Source organism: Harpia harpyja, chromosome 2 (genome assembly GCF_026419915.1).
Source record: "Harpia harpyja isolate bHarHar1 chromosome 2, bHarHar1 primary haplotype, whole genome shotgun sequence".
Taxonomy (NCBI): Eukaryota; Metazoa; Chordata; class Aves; order Accipitriformes; family Accipitridae; genus Harpia; species Harpia harpyja.
Window position 1 is genome coordinate 88,161,509 of NC_068941.1, and position 23,248 is coordinate 88,184,756.

Below are 23,248 nucleotides of genomic sequence, written 5' to 3' on the forward strand. Positions count from 1 at the left end.
TAAACTAGAATCCAGCTGTGGTAAGTGATATGCAGATGTAAGGGAAGGGCGCTTCTTGCTCTGAGGAGCTTTAATGGAGTTTAGTTAGGTGGAGTGATATAATTAGATACAGTGATGGAAAAGCTAGAACAGAAATAACATTATGTTGTGTCAGAGTAGTCTCGGTACTTCCATTGAATGAGTGTGGGTGGTTTGGAGGCATCCCAGAAGAAATAAGTGAAGGTAATTAATGAGGGGACATTGAAGACTTGGAGTTGCTCCTTCCAAGTGTGGAGACGATCCAGTAGAAAATACTTGGAAATTCATTTAGTATGCTTACTGGAAGTAGCGTTGACCTTTTGGGTGAAGATGAGAGTCAGTAGCTGGAGCATGAACGTCCTGTTTCCTAAAGCAAGAGCAAGTTGGTGATGTTTGAGGCTATGAGGAAGAACCTCCCAGCGGACAGATTTGAGGAGGAGGTGACAAGATCACAGACAGGGTCAAGGCTGCCTTGCTTAGAGAAAAGGGTGTTGCAGCAGCCAGGATATGAAATTACGATAGACAGCACAATGGCACGGGTACAGAGGAGAAGGAGCATCTCTGACATTTCAGAACTTTATCTGCGAGATTAAATACCGCTGATATTGGTAAACTCATTTTATGTGAGGATAATGTGAAGTGCAGGAATGAATAAATTGAGACTGAGTTGGTGTCCTGGTTTTGGCTGGGATAGAGTTAATTTTCCTCCTCGTAGCTGGTATAGTGCTGTGTTTTGGATGTAGTATGAGATGAAGGTTGATAACACACTGATGTTTTCAGTTGTTGCTGAGTTGTGTTTATACTAAGTCAAGGATTTTTCAGCTTCTCGTGCCCAGCTGGCAAGAAGGCTGGAGGGGCACAAGAAGTTGGGAGGGGACACAGGCAGGACAGCTGACCCAAACTGGCCAATGGGGTATTCCATAACTTGTGATGTCATGCCCAGTATATAAACTGGGGGGAGTTGGCCTGGGGGGATCGCTGCTTGGGAACTAACTGAGCATCGGTCAGCGAGTGGTGAGCAATTGCATTGTGCATCACTTGTTTTGTATATTCCAATTATTTCATCATTATTGTCATTTTATTATTATTTTCAATATTATTATTTTTTTCCTTTCTGTCCTATTAAACTGTTCTTAGCTCAACCCACGAGTTTTACTTTTTTCCAATTCTCTTCCCCATCCCACTGGGTGGGGGGGAATGAGTGAGCGGCTGCGTGGTGCGTAGTTGACAGCTGGGGTTAAACCACAACGGTTGGCTTGAGAAAATATATAATTTTACTCTGAGCATTCAGGTTTAATGATTGGATCACAAACATGCCTTTTGATATTTGTTGCTTTTCTATGCGTGTGGAAATTGAGAGTAAGTTACTTTGGACTCTTTTCGCATGAGGATTGTCCAAAAATAGTTTGTTGTTGAGATAATGAATGATAGACTGAAGTCATCCACGTGCCTGAAAAAGAAATTAGAAAATGTGTTGGGAGACTGTGGAACAGCATTCATTCGTTATCTGATGAAACTAGTAGCTCATGTCAAAAGTGCTTTGCTCTCAAGTGCTTTGGGCCCAGGTTTTTAATTTGCTGTGATTTAACGCTCTTTACTGTGAAGGCGAAAGAAGGAGGGAAGCAGAAAGCTGGGCAGAAAGACCCAGGTGGATCGGAAGAGGCAAAGGGAAAGGAAATCATCCGATGTGGTACAGCCAGAGCAACTGCTGGCCATTAGTAATTTTTGCTCGGTGAAAAGGTTTCCAGAGGGGAATTCTTCAGATCAGGAATGGCTGATGGGCAACAGAGCCAACTGCCACTTTTTCCCTCCTCTGAGCCGTGGTTCCTCCTTCCTTTCCCATTAATGATGTGCTGATGCCACTCTTTTTGTGCATTTCTGTGCAATGTTGTGTGCCGCTCTGTTTTTGGAGCCCGCGGTGACATCCGTGCTGGAGGTGGTTGTTGGTGCGCTCCATCCTGATGCACAAGCATCCGTGCATTTGCACACTTAGTGTGAGTCCTTGTACTTTGAGGTGCAGATCTGCAGCGTTAGCCCAATGCTCCCAGCAGCATGGGGACCATAAATATCCTCAAAATGGTAAATATTCAGTGCTGGAAAAATTGTTGGTGCTTGGTATTTCCCATTCTGCTGAGGCATCAGGAATTGGAGCGACACTGTTGGGATAGCAATATCCTTTCAAACAGGTATGGCTCTGCAGAGCTGGAACTGGTGGTGATGGGATTCAAAAGCCAGGGTGGAATAAGAAGAGTGGACGGAATAAGGTGCCTTTTCCTGCTGCTTTGTGCCACCAGGGCAGGTGAACACTGCTATATCGCTTGTGTTGAAAAAATTTTGACAAACTGCAGTTATTTCTCTGAAAGACTTGTTTGCATATCATCATAGGTATTGGTGTTTGCGGAGCTGGGCAGATAATAACTAAATGGTAGGTAAATCACTCCTCAGCGGTTGCTTTTAGGAAGCGTCCAACGTAGAGAAGCGTTAATCGTGAAGGGCAGGAAATGCAGCACATCAAATGTAAAAATAGCTGCAAGGTGCTTTCTCTGCATTCAGGATTTTTTGAATTTTCTGATTAAAGTTTCACATGAAAATATGCTAGCGGTAGATAAGGAAGTTATTTGCAAGAAAACGGAAGGCCCTATTATACCCGAAATCAGATTGCTGCTGCGGCAGCGCTTCTGAACGCCTCCGTGGAGCGTTTGCTGGTGGCCCACGATGAGCTGCTGGTGCCGTGGTCCTGCCCGCTCCCTCCTCCCAGGGCTGCACGGGGGCTTTGGAGGACGGCTAAAGCACTTGGCGTGGAAAAACGGGGTCGGGCAAGTGAGTTGAGGCAGTTGCCGTTGGTATGTTGGACCGTCGCAAACGCGGGAAGAGGAGCAGCGATCCTCGTGACCGTTTCTGAATGAGTCCGTGACCCGTGGTTTGCTAAGGAGGTGGAAGGACGCTTGCTGTAAGGTGGTTCGTCGTCAGACCGTTACCATGCTTCGCGGTCAAAAAACCGTTTCCATTAATTTTGGCTTTCTGCTCTAGCATCAGACTCGGGAGGGAAATTTTCATTTTTAGACTCCAGCGAGGGTGTCTAGTACTTTTTGTCAATAGTTCATTTCCAAACTTTATGGTTGGTTGAGAAGCCACGAGAAAATTTTATTTTGTGCGTATGCCAGTCCTTTAGTGAATGATCTCCAGTTACGGGGCTCGTAGGAAAAATGGATAAATAAATAGACTGTTGTTTTAAATAGAGATACTTCAGTGTTCAGTCTTCTTGATAAGCTTGTGGCTAAAGAGCAAGGTGAGGAAGCGTTAATGTTAGCGCTCAGGATACTGTGATCTGTGTCTAAACAACAAAAAAATTAGGAAAAATTTCACATTTCATGTATGTTAATGTTGAATATTGATCAAATTTCACTTTGCTTACCATTTGGAAAGCGTAAGGAAGGAAGTACAAGACATTCTCAATAGTATTAAGAATTTTTTTTTTTTTTAAAGTGCCACTAATGAGAGGTGTGTTTGCTTCACAGATTACAATTATTTTGTCAAATCTTCATTCAGTCTACTTCTTCCAACAATAGGCCCTTGTGCTTCTTCATATTTTGTTCCGTGTTGCTGCTAGGAAACCGCTCATCCACATCTGAGAAGCACAATTAAGTGTCCCAGATACAATATAGCTTCCATTACATGCCAATAAAAAGAAGACATCAAAGGGATTCATAAAATAAGGTCCAAGGCTTGCAAGGATGTTCTGGATGGGGACTTCATGTCTAAGAATCTGCTGGTACATTGAGTGGCACATGTCATTCTTAATGAGAAGGCATATGTCCTCCTAACGAGGAGGCACCAGCCTTTAAAGCATATGATTTCCAGCAAGCTCAGGGACCACAAATGAGGGATCTTCTCTTTGTGTAGAATCTTTTTCCTTTCTTACATTGTACACTCTCCCATGCACAGCTCCAGATGAACGCACCTTCCCATTCATTGGTAGAACAACTTCTAAAAGGCACCTACCTTCTGGGGAAAGTTATTATATCCATTCTTCTAGTTATAGTGAACGTTATATCAAAGACAACTGCCTGTGTTGGTTTTGTTCTTGTTTGTTATTTTGGTTCAGGGGTTTTTTTTACATGTACCTTCTCTACTTCGTTATGCAATGTCAACGTTAGCATTTTAATTTGAACTGGGAGCATTCTTTTGAAGCAAACCTCCCATACGGCCCCACTGTCATACCTCGGTTTGCATCTCGAGCAGGCTCACCGTATATGAGCTGGTCTATTTTGGGCATGCCACAAATCTGATGTAGTCTAGGGGCGTGCTGATTTGGTTCACCATGACTCGGTGGCGTTCAGCTCGTGAGACCAGGCTAAAGCTATTTTAAAATATATTGGGGCATGTGCCCCAAACCACTTACCATCATATTCTTAGCACCAGCCGTTTTACACTGCGGATGCACTGACATTGTTGATAATGGCATTATTTTCTCAAATTTATTTATTTATTTCTATTTATTTCTAGAAAATTATTCTATTTATTCCTAGAAAAAAACCCTAAAAGCACCACGAGCTTTGCTTTCCTTGCAAAAAGTCTTCTCTCAGGAGTTTTGACTGAAACGTGTTAGCAAGCCCCAAACTATCCCAAATACTGTGTTTTTCTTACCAGTTACGATATCCCAATGCTATCTAACAACAAGAGAGGAAGTTAAATTTTTGAGGCTAAAAAGCACAGTCTGATCATGATTTCATACAGAACACCAGTCCCAGAGCCTGCACTCACTCCGTTTTGATGCACGGTTCTATTTTTGGCTGCCTTCTGTATCACAAAGAAACCAAAGAGCACCAAATGGGTTTTCATATGCACTTTAATTGTTGATGTATCGCAGTTTGGCAACTAAAGGACTTAATTGCTGTCAAATCTGTTTCTCTTGCTTCATTCAACATTGCATCTTTTTCCCCCCTCTGCTCAACAGCTTGCAAGTGCAATGGCCACGCGTCTGTCTGCAACACAAATACAGGGAAATGTTTCTGCACCACCAAGGGAATAAAAGGAGACGAGTGTCAACTGTGAGTTTGTTTCACTTTGCTATTTGAAATCAAAAGGCTGTGCACATACCGGCATGGAACCCCTACATTTTTTAATGATTGTATTTATGACGTCTCTGCTCATCTCTTCCTGCTGACGGTTGACTAACTTCATTGACGGTGCAGCCAGCCGTGCTTCCCCTGGGGGATAACATGAACAAAATGATTTCCTGAAGATTTCCATTTTTAAGAATATTTCAACTGGGAATGTCATGCAGAAGGGATGGGATATGAAAAAATAATGCCCCCACCCCCAATCTATACATACCACTTTGTTTTATCCTTCAATAGTTTCTTTTTAATTGGTAGATTTTTACTCTCTGCGCACTCTGATGCTGTTCTGGGGGAGTGTAAATATATCTGAAATAAGACTTTGACATTCAAGCATTTTAATGGAGCATTTTCAGAGCAACAAATTTGCTGGAGGTTTCTCTGTAACGTAACAGAAATGCTTTTAGTGTAATGTTAGTGGAAATAATTTCATTCCAAATAATTTCATTGCCAGGTCCGTTTTTAAAGTGTTGCTCACATGGGTAAACATTTATAGGACTACATCCTGGAATAGCCATAAAAGTAAATGGAAACTTTAGGTTTTGACTGTAGTAATCCAGTTCCTTGCATTGTGAAGAGCTAATAAGTACATTTCAAGTGGATGCAAAGGTTAATATCCAAAATTTTATATTTCATTTTTACTGTGTACTAGTTTGACTTGCAGGGATCGTGGACTTTCTTCAGCAGCCCAGTATAGCTCAGACATCCATCTGTTTTTTTTTTAATTGCGTACCGTTATCAGCACAGGTGGTGTTTTCTGATTTTTAGTGGCTGGGAATAAACGGAGCTGAAAAAAACAAATCCATTTATTAAAAAATACGTGTTCTTTTTAGGTGTGAAGTTGAAAACAGATATCAGGGAAATCCACTTAAAGGAACGTGTTACTGTGAGTACTCTTGGGATTTTGTTTGGAGATAAAAAATGTGTTTGAAGTTTAAAATACCTTATTTAAAACTAGTTTTGGTTGTCTCAGCACCTCTTTAAAATACAGGGGATTAGGGGAAGGACTAAAAAATAGTTTTAAAAAACTTCATTTTTCACAAAAGTATTGTTTAAAGAGAATGAAAATACTCTTCTTGATAAGGTCTGTGTGATGATTGGACCTTTCAGAACAAACTTCTGAATGTTTTTTCACAAGACTGAAATATAATCCGGTCTTCTGGAGAACACTCTAAAATATATACCTAATAAGTCAAAACCAAAGCATCTCTTTAGAATTTTTCTAAGCGCAAAATACTATTTTTCTTAAAATTCTTTTCCATGTTAGAATGGCTCAGGTTTCAGAATTGCCACTTTTCCTCTGAAATGAACAGTTGGATTCCTGTGCAATTCAAGAAGATACTTTGCCAAGATTCAGATTACTTAATGGAAACTCTCCAGCTTCTATTTGCAAATATTAGCAATCAGCACACTGGCAGGCACGGATAGATGTAATCTTAAATTACATAAAGATGCAAGTCTCAAATAGTATTTTTGTGCAACACAGAAATTATCAACATGCTGTATTTAGCAAATCTGATTTCTGCTTGCTTAGCCAAACAAGGGCACTGATGGCTTCTTGTGACAGTCTCTTTGCAAGGATGACCTAATTCATTGCTGCCAACGACAGGGGTGGTAAAGTGGCCAAAAAGGAGAAAAAGACAGAACTTTACAACTCTTACGGAAACAACCTCGTGCTATACAGATTCAGTCTCACTTGGTTTTCTTCCTTGAAAATTTCTGTCTTGCTGCTTCATAGGAGTTGTGGGTAGATGTCAGAAGGTTCTCTAGCTCGTGTCTATCCAACAGGGCATCTCCAGGAGGCAGTAAGAGAAAAACAACACCTGGCGTATAGCTTCATATTTATTCTTGCTTGGAATATCTCTGCGTGGGCTCGGGAATACGTACAAGTCATAACGCTGCGTTTTAATAAAAGGATACTGGGACTGGTGGATGTATGCCCAAAACTGGCTGGGCACTCCTGATTAACAGAGGGGTGATAGCCCAGCCCTAGGCAGACGTGAGCGTAGGAGGGCATACAGGCAGGCCAAAAACTGGTCCTGGCATGCCTGGACATGATGTGACCCAGAGTAGGATGGCAACTGGGTCCATGAACAAGTAGCTGCTCCGTGGAAATCCTCCCTGTACAGTCCACTGATGTACAGAAACTTTGCATGCGTGGAAGTGAGTCTCCTCCCAAGTGGGGATTATACTGTCTGTTTTGTTTTGCTAGTATTCCCTTAGCACGTGGAGGTATTGCAGTATGGAAAAAGTAAATGTCTTGGCACGTTTTTTACAATGTATAGGAATGAACAGTCATTTAGAATAACGCTGGAGGCTATTGCTTGGAAAATGTAAGCAGAATCTCTTTCCCCTTTAGACTCAAAAAGCGTTTTTTGTCCCTTTTGTGGGGGATCATCGTGCCTTGCTTTGCAGAAGTTTGTTCTGTTCCAAGACATGGGATGACTTTATCCGTGCATTCCTTACAGATACTCTTCTCATTGACTATCAGTTCACCTTCAGTCTTTCTCAAGAGGATGATCGCTATTACACAGCAATCAACTTTGTAGCAACACCCGAAGAGGTAAATTTTCTACTTTCCCTTTAGACTTCATCCTTGGGATATATGTTTGTCATCTCTTGACCGTGGAGGTGATGAATTGTTACAGTTCTGCAAGTCTCCAGATGTAGTCTCTTAACATGACATGTACGTCGAGCTCCACAGAGCAACCAGAACTTTTTGAGCTTGGCTTGGCCATGCAGTTTCAAATCTTCATGGTAAAATTTCATAAGGAACCACAGCTGAGTCTTCACGGTTGTTTGAACTACTTCTGAGCAACTCTCGTTTTGCTTGTTGTTCACCCAATACACTGTGTCTCTATTCTTCCTGTTTTATTCTATGCACGTGACTTGTTTTATTCTTTATTATGCTTTCCTTGGGGAAGAGAATGCTGCTTCCAGAAAATGTAAATAGCTTTATGTTTGATGTATTTGGTTTTTGTAAATAACAAATTCCAAGATTATTTTATTTTTCAGTGAAGATTTGCTAGGAAAATTTTTACAGTACAGTAAAATTGTTATCGTAAAAATGGGTTTTGTTGTTTTTTTTTTTCCCCCCCAAGCAAAACAGAGACCTGGACATGTTTATCAATGCATCTAAAAACTTCAACCTCAACATTACTTGGTCCACAAGTTTTGCAGGTAAAATGAGCATGATCTGAGTTTCTTGGTAGCTTGTTTCCGTTAGCAGTTTTCAACAAATGCAAATTTAATTGGGGCAACTTTTTTTTTAGCCTATGAACTTGTTCTGTAATGGTTTTAAATGTGAAGCCTGGGGGGCAGAAGTAAAATATTAAAAAGAACCATGTTTTTCTATCGTAATAGTGTATTTTGGAAACATAGAAGGTGCAAATTTGATTCTTAGTAATGCGATATTTTGGCATACAGTGATTTCAGTAATGCAGTGCTGCTTAAAATAGTAGTGTTCAGATGAATAGTTAATTTTGTAACATTAAAATTCAGAAGGCTTCGCCCTTTTTGTTTGCCACTTAAAATGTGCATTGAAACATCTTTTCTTGCTACTTTTCAACGTTCGAAAACAGCTGGCACGCAGGCTGGGGAGGAAATTCCAGTTGTTTCAAGAACCAATATAAAAGAATACAAGGACAGTTTCTCCAATGAGAAATTTGATTTCCGCAACAATCCAAACATCACTTTCTTCGTTTATGTCAGCAATTTTACCTGGCCGATAAAAATACAGGTAGGAGCTGTTAACATGTGTATAATTATTTAAAAGTACGCTTTTTGTTTTGCTCAAGCAATGTGGCAGCTCGGTGCTTTGTGTTGTCCAAGCTGAACCGGCTCTCAATATAATCCTGCAGCAGACAAAGGGTTTGAGGTTCCTGATTCAGAGCAAAAAGGTGCATCATCTTCTGATGTTGCCTCAGCCCAGTGGATTTGAAAACGTGCTGTGAAATAAAGTGGGTTGTTCTCTTATTAATAGGGCTATGTTCTAACGAGGTCTCTGACTTTAAATGCGTAGATACTGATGTTGAAGAAAACAAACCCTCATATAGCCAAAAACCAAGCCCGGAATGAGAAAACAGAAATGGTCTTCGTGTTTCTTTTTAATGTCTAGTTCTCAAACGGCACAGCTCGAGGGCCATCCCTCTTTCTCCTTGCGCTGCCCAAGACCGGTGGTACCTGCAGAATAAGATGAAGCTCATTCTTTCCCTTAATTCAGTGCAGTCAGTTAACACACACGTTGCCTCAGGTGTCAGACTGACTGTGATGATAAGGCTAGTGCTGAAGAAGCAGTGGATGAAGCTTGGTGGGTCATGAAAACACTCATAGATCACAGACTGCAATCACAGACACTCTGCAACTGCTGTGGCAGCTAATAATTCAGAGAAACCTTGGCCACCTTCTGGCTGTGGGCTAAGTCAACTATCAACCCACAGTGTACTCAGAGTGACACAGGCGCCCGTTGAAGGACAAAAATACTTCTAGGTGTGGAACAGAGATCTCAAACGAGGCTCTGTATATTTGAATTCTGCCTTTTTTAAGAAGCTTGGTCAAATGTGGGAACCCCAATTCTTCCATCTTCACCTTTATTCAACCAATTATTATGTGAAAGCTGACAACTTCACGTTAATTTACTTGATATTTGAGACATATCAGTCACACAAACTCACCATAGGGGTCACTTCCAACAAAGATAACCCACATGATAATATCGAGCAAGGAAATGAGGTCCACCTGGAAAAAAGGTCCTTAAGGTATAGTAATATTTTTCAAGGTATTTCCTGAACTTTTAAAAAAATATTATGAATAATTGTGAGATGTCTGCATCACCTTTTGGTAAAGATGGTGGATTTTAAGTACTTGGGAAACTTTGTCTTGTTGATTGCAGACTGGTAGATTTGATAGGCTGACTTTGGACTGCATTTTGGTTCTTTTTAATATCGCTTACAATATTGGTAATCGTTTGCCAGCTGGAGAGTTTTTACTTTACAAATTGGTAAAGTCTTAGTTCATTGTGGAGTCCTAATTATTAGATATGGAGGAGTTTGCAAGAGCTGCAAGGTGAAACCTTTATGTCATTGGATGCTTAAGCAGCAGGTACTAAGCCTCATTGTTTTCATTTAAGAAGAATACTGCTTTCAGTAGAGAAAGAAACATCCTGCGTACAAAGGTGGGCACTTCTGTAATGGTTTATTTAAATATTCAGGCTTCTCTTTTATCAAATTGGTAATCAGAGGAGTCAGGAAAAAAAAAAGTATTTTATTTAACTTACAGGTTATGTTGGCTGATGGTTTACTTGCCATAATCAGTGCTGCACTGTACTTTACCTTGATTTATTTATTTCCTATTTCTTGATGCAGAACTGTGTGTTAGGACTTTGTAGATGTTTAAGAACAGTGCCGTCTCCTGTTTCTTAAGCTCTCCTGTGTTTACTCCGGTCTCCACCCTACCTGCACTTGTGAATTTCTGCTAGCTTTTCCTGTGCTGGTGTTGTCCTTGAGCTTAAATGTCCCCTCCATCTTCGTTGGCAGCTGGTTCTCCTGCTTTCCCTGGATGAATTTGGACAGGTCATATCCTCTCTCAGCCTTTAGTGTTTGTTTGTTGGCTTAAGCAAGACAAACCCTCATCATCTTGTCCTGTGAAACAGGTTATTCAGGTTCAGTTGTCTCATTTTTTTTTCCTCTGCGCTCCCTTGTCTTAATCTTACTTGTACAGTTTTGGTCAGCCATGGGTAAGGTCATGGAGATCAGGTCTCACCATTGCTGTGTACAGCAGTATCTCTAGGTTCTTTATGGACGTTTCTAGGTCCTTTTATGGCTGTATTTTGCTTTGCTCATTCTCATGGCTGCAGCAATTAATAGTCGTTATTCATTTTAATATGGACTAATACACCCTGTTCTTTCACAGCATTGGTTTCCAACTGATGAGCTCCCAGTCTTGATAGCAAACATTCTTCTCGGTCCCTAATAGCGTCGTAAGATGTTATCCCGCTGCTGTTACTGGATAACGTTGCCGGTCCTGAAGATCATCTAGTTGTTCTTCTCTGTGGTTCTTTTCCATATTTTTATTGATGATCCTCTTCAACTTTGTCAGCAGACTGTGACGTTAGCACACTTTCTTTTGGGGTCTGTCTCATTAATGAGTATATCAAAGTCTGTCCAAATGCCATCCTTGAACTAACTTCTGTCCTCTTTAACCACTATGATGTTTGAAATAATCTTCACCACCTTTATCTCGCCCAGGAATTTCCAGTGTATTGATATCCATAATGAAATCTGGATTAGCTCAGCTGTACTGCCTAGGTCTATACAACTAATTGTTTTTACAGACAGAAAATAGTGGGCTGGCATAGCACAGATTACTTTTGTCAGCTCTATTGCTTGTTGATTTCAGTTTTTCATTTACTACTTAAGTTCTTTTATTCAAAACTTGTCCTGAAACTTTGCATGCTATTGAGGTTTTGGAAGCATGAATGTCTAGATTGTCCCTCCTCCTCTAAATCCTTTTTAAATTTTCCATAGTGCCATGCTCGGCTGGTAGATTGCTTTAACAGCCTTGCTACCAGAGGCGTTACTTCATGTGCCATTTCTTTTGGAGTGCTGGAATGCACGCTGTCTGCTTTCAGTGACTTTGAACACATTGAAACATTGGAGTGTTTTCTCCACCTTGGTTGTGTATCTGTTTATAACCTTGTTCCCATTAGACACCTTGCCTTGCACCTATGTTCAGTGTCCTTGTCCTTAATGAAAACTCTAATTTAGTTTTAGGGATGTAGCTGATTGGTTTTAATCTCTTGGCTGTCCTTAAGCATACCCTCTTCCCTTTCCCTTTCTGGTCTCCGTTACTTGTATGGCTGAAACATCTCTTGCTATTTTGTTTAACATTTGCTGAGGTCTAGCACAGCTTGACATTTGGCAGTTCTTATTTTATCTCTGTACTACTTGCTGGCTTCTAAGACGTTGCTAATGAATTCTTTCCTCTCCATAATATGTAGACTCTTTAATTGTTCCTAATGTCCTTTTTGAGGTGAGTTCTGAGGATACGGCTTTCAAATAGTTTTGCATCTTTGACCTGAGAGAAATACTTAGATGGCTGCTTTCCCATTCCTTACTTCCTTAGTCCACTTGATTTTACTGTCTTACTCAATTTCTCATCGTTAAAAAGAGTGAACTTTGATTCTCTTACACTTGCCTCGTTTTATCCTTAATTTAATATGAATGTGCTTGTGTGCACTCAATCCAAGGTAATTTTATAGCACCAGCTCTTCTTAATGTCCTTGTTATTCGCCAAAACAAAGTCTGAAATAGCATCAGCTCTTACTGGTTGAGAGACTTTTTGTGAAGAAGTCTGGCAGCGATACTGCATCCAGGAATATGTGGTCCTTACTGTTTCAATTAGCATGCTCTTCAGTTCATATCTAAGAAACTTTTTTCCCCAAACTGATGTTTTCCTGTCACCTTTCTCCGAATACCTATTGGTGTTGAACGTCTCAGTCCTTTCTCATGCTTGCAATAGCAGTTCTTCGTTACTTTGTCATGGCTTTGTCATCATTCTCCAATAAGCCCACCTGCACCTCCTTTCGCTGGAGTTCTCATCGTAGCTCAACACAGCATTCCTCCCTCCTTTCTCCCAGCAACTCAGCAGCATTGCTTATCTGAGTGTGAGATAAAACCAGTTTTCTTCTGCATCCTTTAACAACTGTTGGAGAGTCAAGTCTGCATTTTGCATTTTTTTAATTTGACAAAGAGCGTGGTCGTCTTCACCGAATCCCAGAGTGCTTGAGATTGGAAGGAACCTCTGGAGGCCATCTGGTCCAACCTCCTGCTCAAACTGGGTCACCTAGAGCCGGTTGCCAAGGTCCATGTCCAGGCAGCTTTTGAATATCTCCAAGGATGAAGACTCCACAACCTCCCTGGACAGCCTGTGCCAGTGCTTGGTCACCCTCATAGTCAAAAAGTGTTTCCTGATGTTCAGAGGGACCCTCCTGTGTTTCAGTGTGTTCCCATTGCCCCTTGTCCCGTCACTGGGCACCACTGGGAAGAGCCTGGCTCCGTCCTCTTTGCATCCTCCCTTCAGGTATTTATAGACATCGATGAGACCCCCCTGAGCCTTCTCTTCTCCAGGCTGAACAGTCCCAGCTCTCTCAGCCTTTCCTCCCAGCAGAGATGCTCCAGTCCCTTCGCTGGACTCTCTCCAGTATGTCCACATCTCTCTTGTACTGGGGAGCCCAACGCTGGACACAGTGCTCCAGGTGTGGCCTCACCAGTGCTGTGTAGAGGGGAAGGATCACCTCCCTCGACCTGCTGGCAATATTTTGTCTAATGCAGCTATTGCATGGTAAGCAAATACCATTGGTGGTCTTTGCGGCAAGGGCACGTTTCTGGCTCACGTTCAGTTTGATGTCCACCAGGACCCCCAGGGCCTTTCCTGCCAAGCTGTTTTCCAGCTGGGTGGCCCCCAGCACATACTGGTGCCTGGGGCTGTTCCTCCCCAGGGGCAGGACTTTGCACTTCTCCCTGTTGAACTTCATGATGTTCCTGTTGGCCCATTTCTCCAGCCTGGTGAGGTCCCTCTGGATGGCAGCACGACCCTCTGGAGTATCAGCCACTCCTCCCTGTTTAACATTGCCTGCAAACTTGCTGGGGGTACGCTCTGCTGCATCATCCAGCTCATTAATGAAGATGTTAAATAGGATCAGACCCAAGATTGACCCCTGGGATACACCGCTAGTTACTGGCCTCCAACTAGACGTCATGCCACTGGTCACCACCCCCTGGGCCCAACCATTTGACCAGTTTTCAATCCACCTCACTCTCTCCTCGTCTTAGCCCATGTTTGCTAGGTGTACCTTTGTGAGGGATGTCATGTCTCCTTCATAAGGAGCCTGTAGCCATATAGATCTGCTTTTGCCTCGTATCACACTGTACTTTCAGTCCATTCACCATCTGGTGTAACCGTGCTGTCAGATTTGATGCCACGTGAAAGCTTTTCCACACTGGATGCTAAGACACTCGTACGGTTTGACACTACGCTTCTAACGTTACCCAGGGGTACTGCTTTACTCTAACTAATTTCTTTTCCCTCCTCACCATCCTGATAATTTTTTTCATAGCAGTTGTTGAGCAGGAGATGTTATTATGAAAAGTAATGGTTCCATAGAGGAAAAACGAGAGAAAAGTCAGTTAAAAAGTATGATTTGTCTCCAGGACTCACTGTGTCCTTTCAGGTTTTGTGCAATCATCCACGGTGGATTGAGCTGCCCTCAATTGCCCTTAATTGCAGTCTGTGTTCCTACCTGTCCTTTCTGTACCTCTTTCCTATTTGCTTTCCCTATTTTTTTCCTTTTTTTTGTAAAGTCTTGGCTCTCTGTAGAAGTTTATCTTCAATAAGATAAAATACAAGATAACTCAAGGTATGGATTTTTGTGACAAAGACTTCCTACCAGTCAATCCTTGACTGGGGTTCACTACAAGATTTAAAATAGAGCCATGGGGTAACTTCACACTTCTTGACCTCTCTGCTTTCCTGACCGCTCCTTCAGCACTCACCCCCAGCTCCTTTCTTCTCGACTGATTAATTAAAACTACGTGTTGCAGTATGGCCAGGATGCAAACTGTTTTTCTTGTCTCAGAGACTGCCTCCTACAGTTCTGCTCATTGCAGTTCCACTATTAAACTTTTTCCAGTTACAGAATATGTTTCAATTTCCCTTTTGAAATTAGAGTGTTTTTAATGTAGGAAGTGTGATGAAGTCAGTGAAACTCCGCTACTGCCAGACTGCTGGAAAATATTCTCTCTTTGTGTGTGTGTGTCACCTTGCAGCTTATGCGTGTGTTTGGTCTGTTCCTGTGCAGTGCAGCATGTCCAGCCAGGATTTTGAGGGTTTTTTTATTTGTTTGGATATCATAATAAACCGTCATTGTCTGTACACTCTCTTATCCTGGCTTATTTTCAATTTAGATACAGTAGGCGTATTAAATGAAGTGTTTATGTGTATATAAAATCTTGAAACAGAAAACTTCAGAAATGTACAGTCTCTGCTGCAGAGCAAGTCATCTACAATCCACATTATTATTTTTTTTAAGTATTAGAAACTTTATTCTGAGGTCCTTGATTGAAATCTGTCTCTCTTTCCCTCTCTTCTTGCCTGTTAAAATCTAGACTTGGAGAGTATAAATGCTCTTTTGTGTTAGAGATAGCCGTGTCCCTGCCAATGCTGAATTCTGGCTTTTTTTTCCTTCTTGCTCCACCTCTCTTCATAACCACTTCAGTTCGGGGGGGGGGGGGGGGTGTGAAGTATATTGGTTTAGGATGTCTTTCCCTGCCTGCTTTAATGACTTGAAAAGATTATTTTGTGAAAGATCTACAGCTGCAAAATGCAAAAAGCCTTCAAACTACAGCAATCTACTTCCTAATACCTCCCGTCTGAGTGGTTTCTGAGTATGAAAGCTACGTTGCGGCGTTCACTTAAAACCTTAGCTTGCCAAGCTTTCTTGAAAACCCAGGTAAGGTCTTGTCGAAAACATCTCGATATTTCCATTCTCTCTGCTTTGCAGCTCCTCTCTGCTAACAAACTTTGCCTGGCACGGCCACGGTGACTTTATAAGCGCTGTGCAAACCCCAGCTGTTCAGCTTTTTCTCTTTTGCTTGGAAAGCACTGCCCTAAATATTCCTAATCTTCCACCAAACTGAGTGTGCACCCTTTAGAAAAGGACGTTAGTGGATGTTGTTAGGGTTGATGTTTTTCTGTAGTCATGTAAATGCAATATGATCTTTTTCCCCACTGTTTTTTCCTGTTTTCTTAATCTTTGTTGTAAGTTTGCTTTGTTATTCTTTCAAAATATATCTCACATTAGAAAAGAGCTATAGAATACAAATAATCAGCTATATTACAGTAAGGAGCAAGGAAATTCAATGCAGAAACTTTCAGAGGACTTCTTTTCATGGGTTCCAATCCAGGCAAAAGTCAGCTCACTCAGAGGTGAAACTTCAGTTCTGGAGCTGACTAGTAGTTAATGGTGAGAATTTGAAACTCCTTTTGATACTTGGGTACATGTCAGCAGTTTTTAACAACATTTAAACTAGCATGTATTTACCTGGAGCAGATCCCAGCGAGTCCCTCTCCTGAATGCACAGGGGGTAAAAATTAGAGTTACTAATACAGCTAGCTTCAGCCCCTTTTTAATGGCTGAAAGCTTTCTGCTCCATTACAGCTTACTGTTGAAGGTGTTTTCTGCCACTCACTAAATATAAACTTGTGTTCTTGTCTTGTTTCATGCCCAAACTATTGTTTTCATTAACGCTCTGTCCCATTTGATTTTAGATTTTTTTTTTTTTTCTCCCAGATTCAGAGCCCTTGTTGTGAAGCCTTTTGCATTGATCTCTACTTTCTGGGTATATGTAAGACGCCTAGGAGCTGATTAAGGAAAAAACACAGTTTGTAATTGTATCATTAACTGGCAATTGCCTCCTCTCTTTCCCTCGTGTTGGTTGAAGTATTTTAATTTGAATGCGCTTAAACGTTAATTATGAGCCAAATGCTTCAAGGAACAAAGAGAGGCGAACGGATTTTGCAGCCTTTTGCATACAAAATATACCATTTGCAAAATCTCGCTAGATAGTCACTATATATTGTTTGCTCGGCAATTCATCGTCATGTCGGGCTTCAAAAGAGTGCTGCCGTGACTACGTAGCATTGCTGCACGTGCTGCTTGGTGGAGTGCTGCAACAGCATTAGACAGCTTACACTGCTCGAGGACTGGAAGTATTTGATAACTGGTGGGAAATTTTCAAGTCACTTAAATTGCTGCCTTCCACTCTGATTTCATAAAGGCTATAGTGGAAAAATAGCTAAAATTGCCTCTGCCGTTTACATTTTTTAGTTTCTCAAACTTCTGCAGGGGGTCTTGAATCTTTTTTCTGGGTTCCTCCAGTTCATTTATTTCAGGACTGTGGGTCTATATAGCCCCTTCTAAAGCTTTATTCCTTTCTACTCAGAAAGTTAATGCACTGTGGATAGCTTAATTCGGTCACATAATGTGTTGTCATAATTATCCTCGATATTCCAAAATACGCTTTTTGCTGTGATAGGAAAATATTTGTGAACCCACTCAAAATGTTGAATTGCTGTTTAGTTCATCGGCTGAAATTGTGAATGGTGAACCAAAAGGTGGAAACAATTTATCTCCCTTAAATCGATCGCTGCTTTCCGAGGAGCTGCTAAAAGTTCAAGCGCAGAAACTGTAATAAATGGGAGACCTGAGAATTGAGGACAGCCTCAGGTATGCTGTAATTAAATCAGCCTTTCATTTGCAGCACTTGCTTTCGGTGATGGACCGGGTGACTGTCACTAACCTGGGTGTAAACACTCGCACATCCACGGGTTACACAGCGTGCCTGCTGCTGCGCGTACAGAAACCATAGTGTGTGCTGTCCCACGGAATGAAACGTGAACCGTTACGTGCAAACCTCTTGGATGATGTACTCTTTAATGAACTACCTTCCTTTGGGGCCCTGCCGTCACTGCCTTGTGTTGCTTTTGTTAACTTCCCGTTGGCGCAGATGTTGCCAGGATGACTGCATCCAAATTTGGAAGCAAAATACACATTTTAGTGCTCTGGTTAAGAGCTGCACTGCTGCGATTGAATAAGATTTCAAATAGATGTGGGAATAGATTCTGCTCTGAATAAGCTTCCAGAAATGACACTTTCTTGGATTCGAGTGCTTTGTACATTAGACCTGTGACTACTAATTTCGATACATTTTTATGACCTTTTCTTCTTGCCTTAGTTGTTAGTCTAAGGGAACAGCAGAAGCTCTGTTTAGTCCTCTGCATCAGAAGACTTTTGCTCTGCCTCTCATAGCAGCCGAAGGGTTTGCTCTGGGATCATATTATTTTCACTAATGGCCTCCTTTGACCTGTCAAACAGTTCCCACTGGTTTACAGTGATACGCTGAAAATGTATGTAGGAATGTAAGAGAGCAGATTCTCTTCACATCTCCTTGGCTTTGCGGAGCTGGCAATAACATTGTAAATGTGTCTTTTTCTTAAGCCAGTAGATATTTCCTGTGTTCGTGTGTAGGCAAAGTTCACGTGGAGCCATATGCTGCTGGTGTCAGCTGGATTTCAGAGTAGAGATGAATTATAAACTAGACTGAGAGTCTTCTAAGGAATGGCTCTCTGGCTGATTAAAGCAGGCTCATTTTCTCTTATGCTGAACGTGGCTATTTAAGTTGGAAATAGTAGCCAATGTTTCATAAAGTGCCAGGAATTACATTCCTTAAAAGTCTTCACAATCCTCAGACAAAGCTCTTAATCTGATCTTTATCATCATTATATTAATGTTTCATGGTTCTTGTGTCCAGCAGTATGCAAATACAGAAATCTTCCTAAGTTCTCATTTTTCAAAGGAAATCTCCTTCATTAAAGCAGTTTTGGATTAAATTTCTTCTTCTGATACTCTTTCCCCATCCTGCTATTTCTATTGGCAATGTTACCCGTAGAAACAGGTGGTCTCCATTAGCATGCATCTTAATACCGGTTTCAGTTAAGCTTTAATTTTACTTGCCGTTCGGTGTTTAATGTGGTTTGGGAAGCATTTGTTTTTGTGCAGAGCTAAATGATGGATGACACTTTGCTACAGCCAAGGAAAGCTTTGGGGTACCCTTAGCTCCTGCCAGGTGAGGAAGGCGGTACCCCTCGGCTTAAAAACGGAGCTGGAGGAATGTCGGATCCCACGCTTCCACCTTCCTTTTATTTTTAGGCTTTCGACCTCTTTAAGGTGACAAGAATATTGCCAGCCGTGATGCTCTCTAGGGTTACCTCTTTGAGGTTTACAGCCTGACGAAAAGGCTTTGATAACGCACGTAATAAGATAGAGTGAAGAAAGCATACCGCAGTTAAAAAGCAGAGTCTGTAACTGACTCTAATACCCTGATTCGTCTCTGGAGGAAACATTAGGTATTTGATACAGGGCATAAATATCCCTGAGGACTGGACATGGCCCGTGGAGGTTTCCACCCTTTCTCTAAATTAATGTCGTTCTGTAATCAAAAGCCACAGGCTAATCAAATGAAAGCTCTCAGTAAGGGTAAAGGGAAAGAAAAAATGTCTTTGTTGTTGGCCAAAGAGAATAAAATACATATGGATAGGTAGTGATTGCTTTGATAAAATAATTATGTAGGCTTGAAACCGCGTGGAGGATGGTGATCTTGATAGCTTTTCTGCTAGGTCCTCAGTGTGCCTCATGCACCTTTAATGAGGAATAGATGTAGGTACGGAGATATAATCATCCTTAGCTCCCTGTGCCCCTTCTCTTCCAAAAATGTTCTTTTTCTTTTGCTTCTGAAAGCACTGGAATGCCAAAGTTGTTTGCTAATGATGTCCCTTGCCTTTATTTAGCTATAACTGCAGGTGTTTTTGAGCCTCTTTCACTGCATCTCTTTCGCCGTGGTGAGAAGTTTGCTTTAAACCGAACAATGAAACGTAAATCAATTTGTTAATCTGATGAAATTTGCTGTTGAATGTAATTACTTCTGGAGACATGCAATTACATGCTGATTTTTCAGAACAGGCAAACTGACATCTTCTGCTGGGGACAGAAAGATTTAAAACAGAACAGTTGAATGATACTTTAAAACATGAAACAGCTGCTTCCTTTTTATCTGCTCCTGCCTTCTTATTTTTGGCATCAACCGATGACATTTTTCTCCTTTTAGAAGTTGTTCCCTTTCATATTAAGCTGTATTTTTGTTAGCAGCTTCTTAAATCCTTAAATACTAGGGTTTCTTTCAAAGGCAGTTAACCCTTGCTAGGATGTGTTGCAACTTCAGTGCTTTTTACTGGAGGTGGTGGCTTCAGCAGCCTGAATGTTGCTCATGCTAAACTTTCCCCAAGTGCTGTATTGTTGCATGGGATTTTTATCCTTTTACCCAAGCATTGAAATCTTGGGGTTTTATATCTACAACTTGAGCTATACTTGGGATGAACTGTAGTAATTCATGTTGTTTGCGAGGTTTATTGTAATATCTACATATAGCATTGGAAGTCTGCTCGTGTGGCTGTTGCAAAACTTTAGCTGCATAAGTAAGAAAAGTTATAGGAGAACAGAGAGACATAGACTGAGATTCAGATTTAATAATACCGGGAGGATTTCTTAGGATGAGGGGTTTTTTGGATATGAGAGTAAGATATGTATGGATTGTCTTACTTCTAAGGAAGCTGATCTCTTTTTTTTTTTCTTTTTTTCCCCTTTTAAGATGTAGGGCTGGAAATCATAATATCAAAAAAATGCAGAATTAATTTTCTCTGGAAGCAAAGTCCGCATTAGGCAATTAATTTCTCCTGGGTGAGGCCCAGGGTGATGGTGTGCTGGTTGCTTGCGGTTGCTGTACTTCTGTGCTGAATAGCTCTTCAAAATGCAGAATGCCACTGCTGAATGTAAATGTAAACCTCAAGTTCAAATATATTTCAGAAAATGAGCAATGTGGGCCATTGGTGGGAAGCTTTTACAGCTACCAAAAGAGCTAGATATATTTCCTTATACAAAAGCTTATTTAAAGAGTCAAAGAATAGTAAGCAGAGTTAATGAAGAGGAGAGAAGTGCACTGCCAATAAAATTTAAGAAGCCGGCATACTCAAATGCAACAGTAGATATAGCTTGGGTAAATCACTGGGGAAAAATATATCCCGTGCTAACACAGGGTGACAAAACCAAAAGCCTCTGGCTTGTTTAGCTAACCGGTACGAAGTCAGAGCCACCAGCACTCAAATAACAGCTCTCAGATGGCTCTGTGGGTCTGCTTTAGTTAAAAACAAACCATTCCTGGAATGTCGCTGAAACTTCTTTTTCTCTCATTTAGTTCCCTGACTTCATATTATTAAGGTTTTTTTTCTACCACATTGGCAAATCTCGCTCACAGCAGCGTTGGCAAGTAGTGTGGAGAGTTGGGGTCAGGGCGGTGTAGTGCTATCACAGCCCTGTGTTATAATAAATTTCTGGGACGATTGGCATTTTTGGGTTTTGGTTTTTTTCTAAATTGGTTTCTTTTTTTCTTTCTTTTCTTTTTTTGCTTAATTATGAGTGTCATGTATAGTTATTTCTTAAAACAGTCTGGTTTGCATACAAGACTAGCACCGTGCTGGTTCCTACACCTGGACCCAAAGTCTCTTTAAATTACATGAATATTTTGACCACAGGGATTGAAATAAATCGTGATAGATTGAGTTGTCAGTTCAGTTTTTTACCGGGAAGTTCTTAATGACAAAATGGTAAAACACATGTTCTAGAAAGCCTTTAGCAATAGATAGTGACTACCTGTCCTTTTTTAATGCTAATATATGAGCTTATGTATAGGTTGCTCATTTTTCCCTCTCCAGCAGTGTTATTTTTTCATGTTAATATTTCTGCAACACAAAATCATAGCTGAGGCTCTCAACAAATAAAACCTTGATGAGTAAAACAGCCCAGCCTATGATTTCTGACTTCACAGCTTTCAAAACTGTTATTGATGCTGCATAATGAGGCAGCCCTTTGATCAGCCCTTACATGAGCTCGCATGCCCTGTGCTCCACAACATAAAGTTTCCTTCCAAAGTACCTGATGTTTTTCCTCTGGTTTTATGTTGGAAACACAGATCAGGCTGCCAGTTCTCCAGCTCATGAGTATGCAGTGGAGAAAAATATATTTGTTAATGTTCCCAGCATTTTATTTCATAACTATGCAAGTGCATCATTTAAAAAATCCTAAAATGGCTTGAACTTTCAATTATTGCACGAGTTTTTGGTTATTCTATCTTCTTTTTTTTTTTTTTCCCCCTGCAAATAGGTAGTTTGTTGAAAGCAAGTTTGGGTTTTGTTTTTGTTTTTTTTATTACTGTCACTTCACATAGTAATGTGACACCAGGTTTGAAACAGCGTGTGGCTTTGGTATTGTGTAATAATGTGAGAAATGTTGTTGTCACTAGAGGTATTTTTATGTGGTTATATAAATATATACTTATTTTACTTTGAACGATATATATAGTTTATATATATAATACATAAATATATATACATATTTTACTACTTTTTTTTACTAAGGATATAAAATCCTCAGAATTTCTGTAGAGACTTCCACGGCTGGCATATTGCAAACCTTTTGTGATACAGATCAATAAATGTTTTAAATGTCTCATCCCATATGATCCTCAGAAATCACGGCTTCCTTGGAGAGGGAGACAGAGCTTTTTTTCCACTAATAACCACTGCAACACCAAGCTCTGTCTTGCACATATTTCCAGTGTTTTGTCTGGTCAGAATTGATGTGAGACATAAGGTTTTGCCCATTTCCATCTGTCAGCTATTTTGCAGCCTAAGAAAAAAAAAAATATTGCTAATACGTATTTAGCTACTTTATTCTTTTTTATTCTTGATTCCCGCCTGTGTACTTATATTGCAAACTCTTTAGGAAAACAACTTTTATTCTTTTTAAGCTTTTGGCACGCAAGCAGTTGTAGACTGTAAAGCTCATCTTTTTGCTGCATTTTCAGGGTCCGAGAGAGTGTTTGAGCTGTTGTGTGCTAAAGTTTTAATATTTTCCACGTTGAAACTCTCCAGAAATAGTTGGTATGCTGACGAATGTAACTTATCCTGCACGCAGATGGTGTCAGAGCTCTGCTCGGCACGAAGCCAAGGAACGGGATCCTTCACAAATGCATCCACGCAGCAGCGGCTGATACTGGAGGGAGGTATTTGAGGACTTGCAACTGGGAAGAGTGGAGCGTTTTAAAGCTAGTGGCTCGCTTTCTGTGTCTAGTTTTGGCGTTTTTATTTTTTAACAATATTTTTTTTTTCAAAGTAGCTCAAAACTGCCTTGTCTCCAGAATAATGGTTGCAGTCGCGTATAAATCCAAATCCATTCAAAAGAAGGAACACGTCAGCATTTTTCTCTTAAAAGACTCATACGGTGGCACGAAAACTCACTCTGTAACCAAACTGTTATTCTCAGCTGCAGACTGTAACCTCTTTTCTCCTTTCTGTGGCACGAGCGAACCGCTTAGCGCTTTGTGAGTGAGCCGAGCTTTGCTGCTGGGACGTGTTTTGGGGTGCCGGGGTCTGCCAGCGGTACC

General features: G+C 40.9%; 1 protein-coding gene across 2 annotated transcripts in view; it reads left to right on the plus strand.

Moving 5' to 3' along the window:
* The window catches only part of ATRN (attractin), a 155,089-nt gene that overhangs the window by 77,928 nt on the left and 53,913 nt on the right, over positions 1 to 23,248 (plus strand). The window contains exons 20-25 of one of the 2 annotated variants that reach the window (XM_052780839.1): positions 4,976 to 5,069; positions 5,972 to 6,024; positions 7,607 to 7,701; positions 8,240 to 8,318; positions 8,720 to 8,877; positions 17,231 to 17,401. In XM_052780839.1, coding sequence (XP_052636799.1) covers positions 4,976 to 5,069; positions 5,972 to 6,024; positions 7,607 to 7,701; positions 8,240 to 8,318; positions 8,720 to 8,877; positions 17,231 to 17,386 — 635 coding nt within the window. In that variant the 3' untranslated portion in view covers positions 17,387 to 17,401. Of the gene's footprint in view, positions 1 to 4,975; positions 5,070 to 5,971; positions 6,025 to 7,606; positions 7,702 to 8,239; positions 8,319 to 8,719; positions 8,878 to 17,230; positions 17,402 to 23,248 lie in introns of those variants that run through there. The other variant, XM_052780838.1, reaches the window with a different exon arrangement.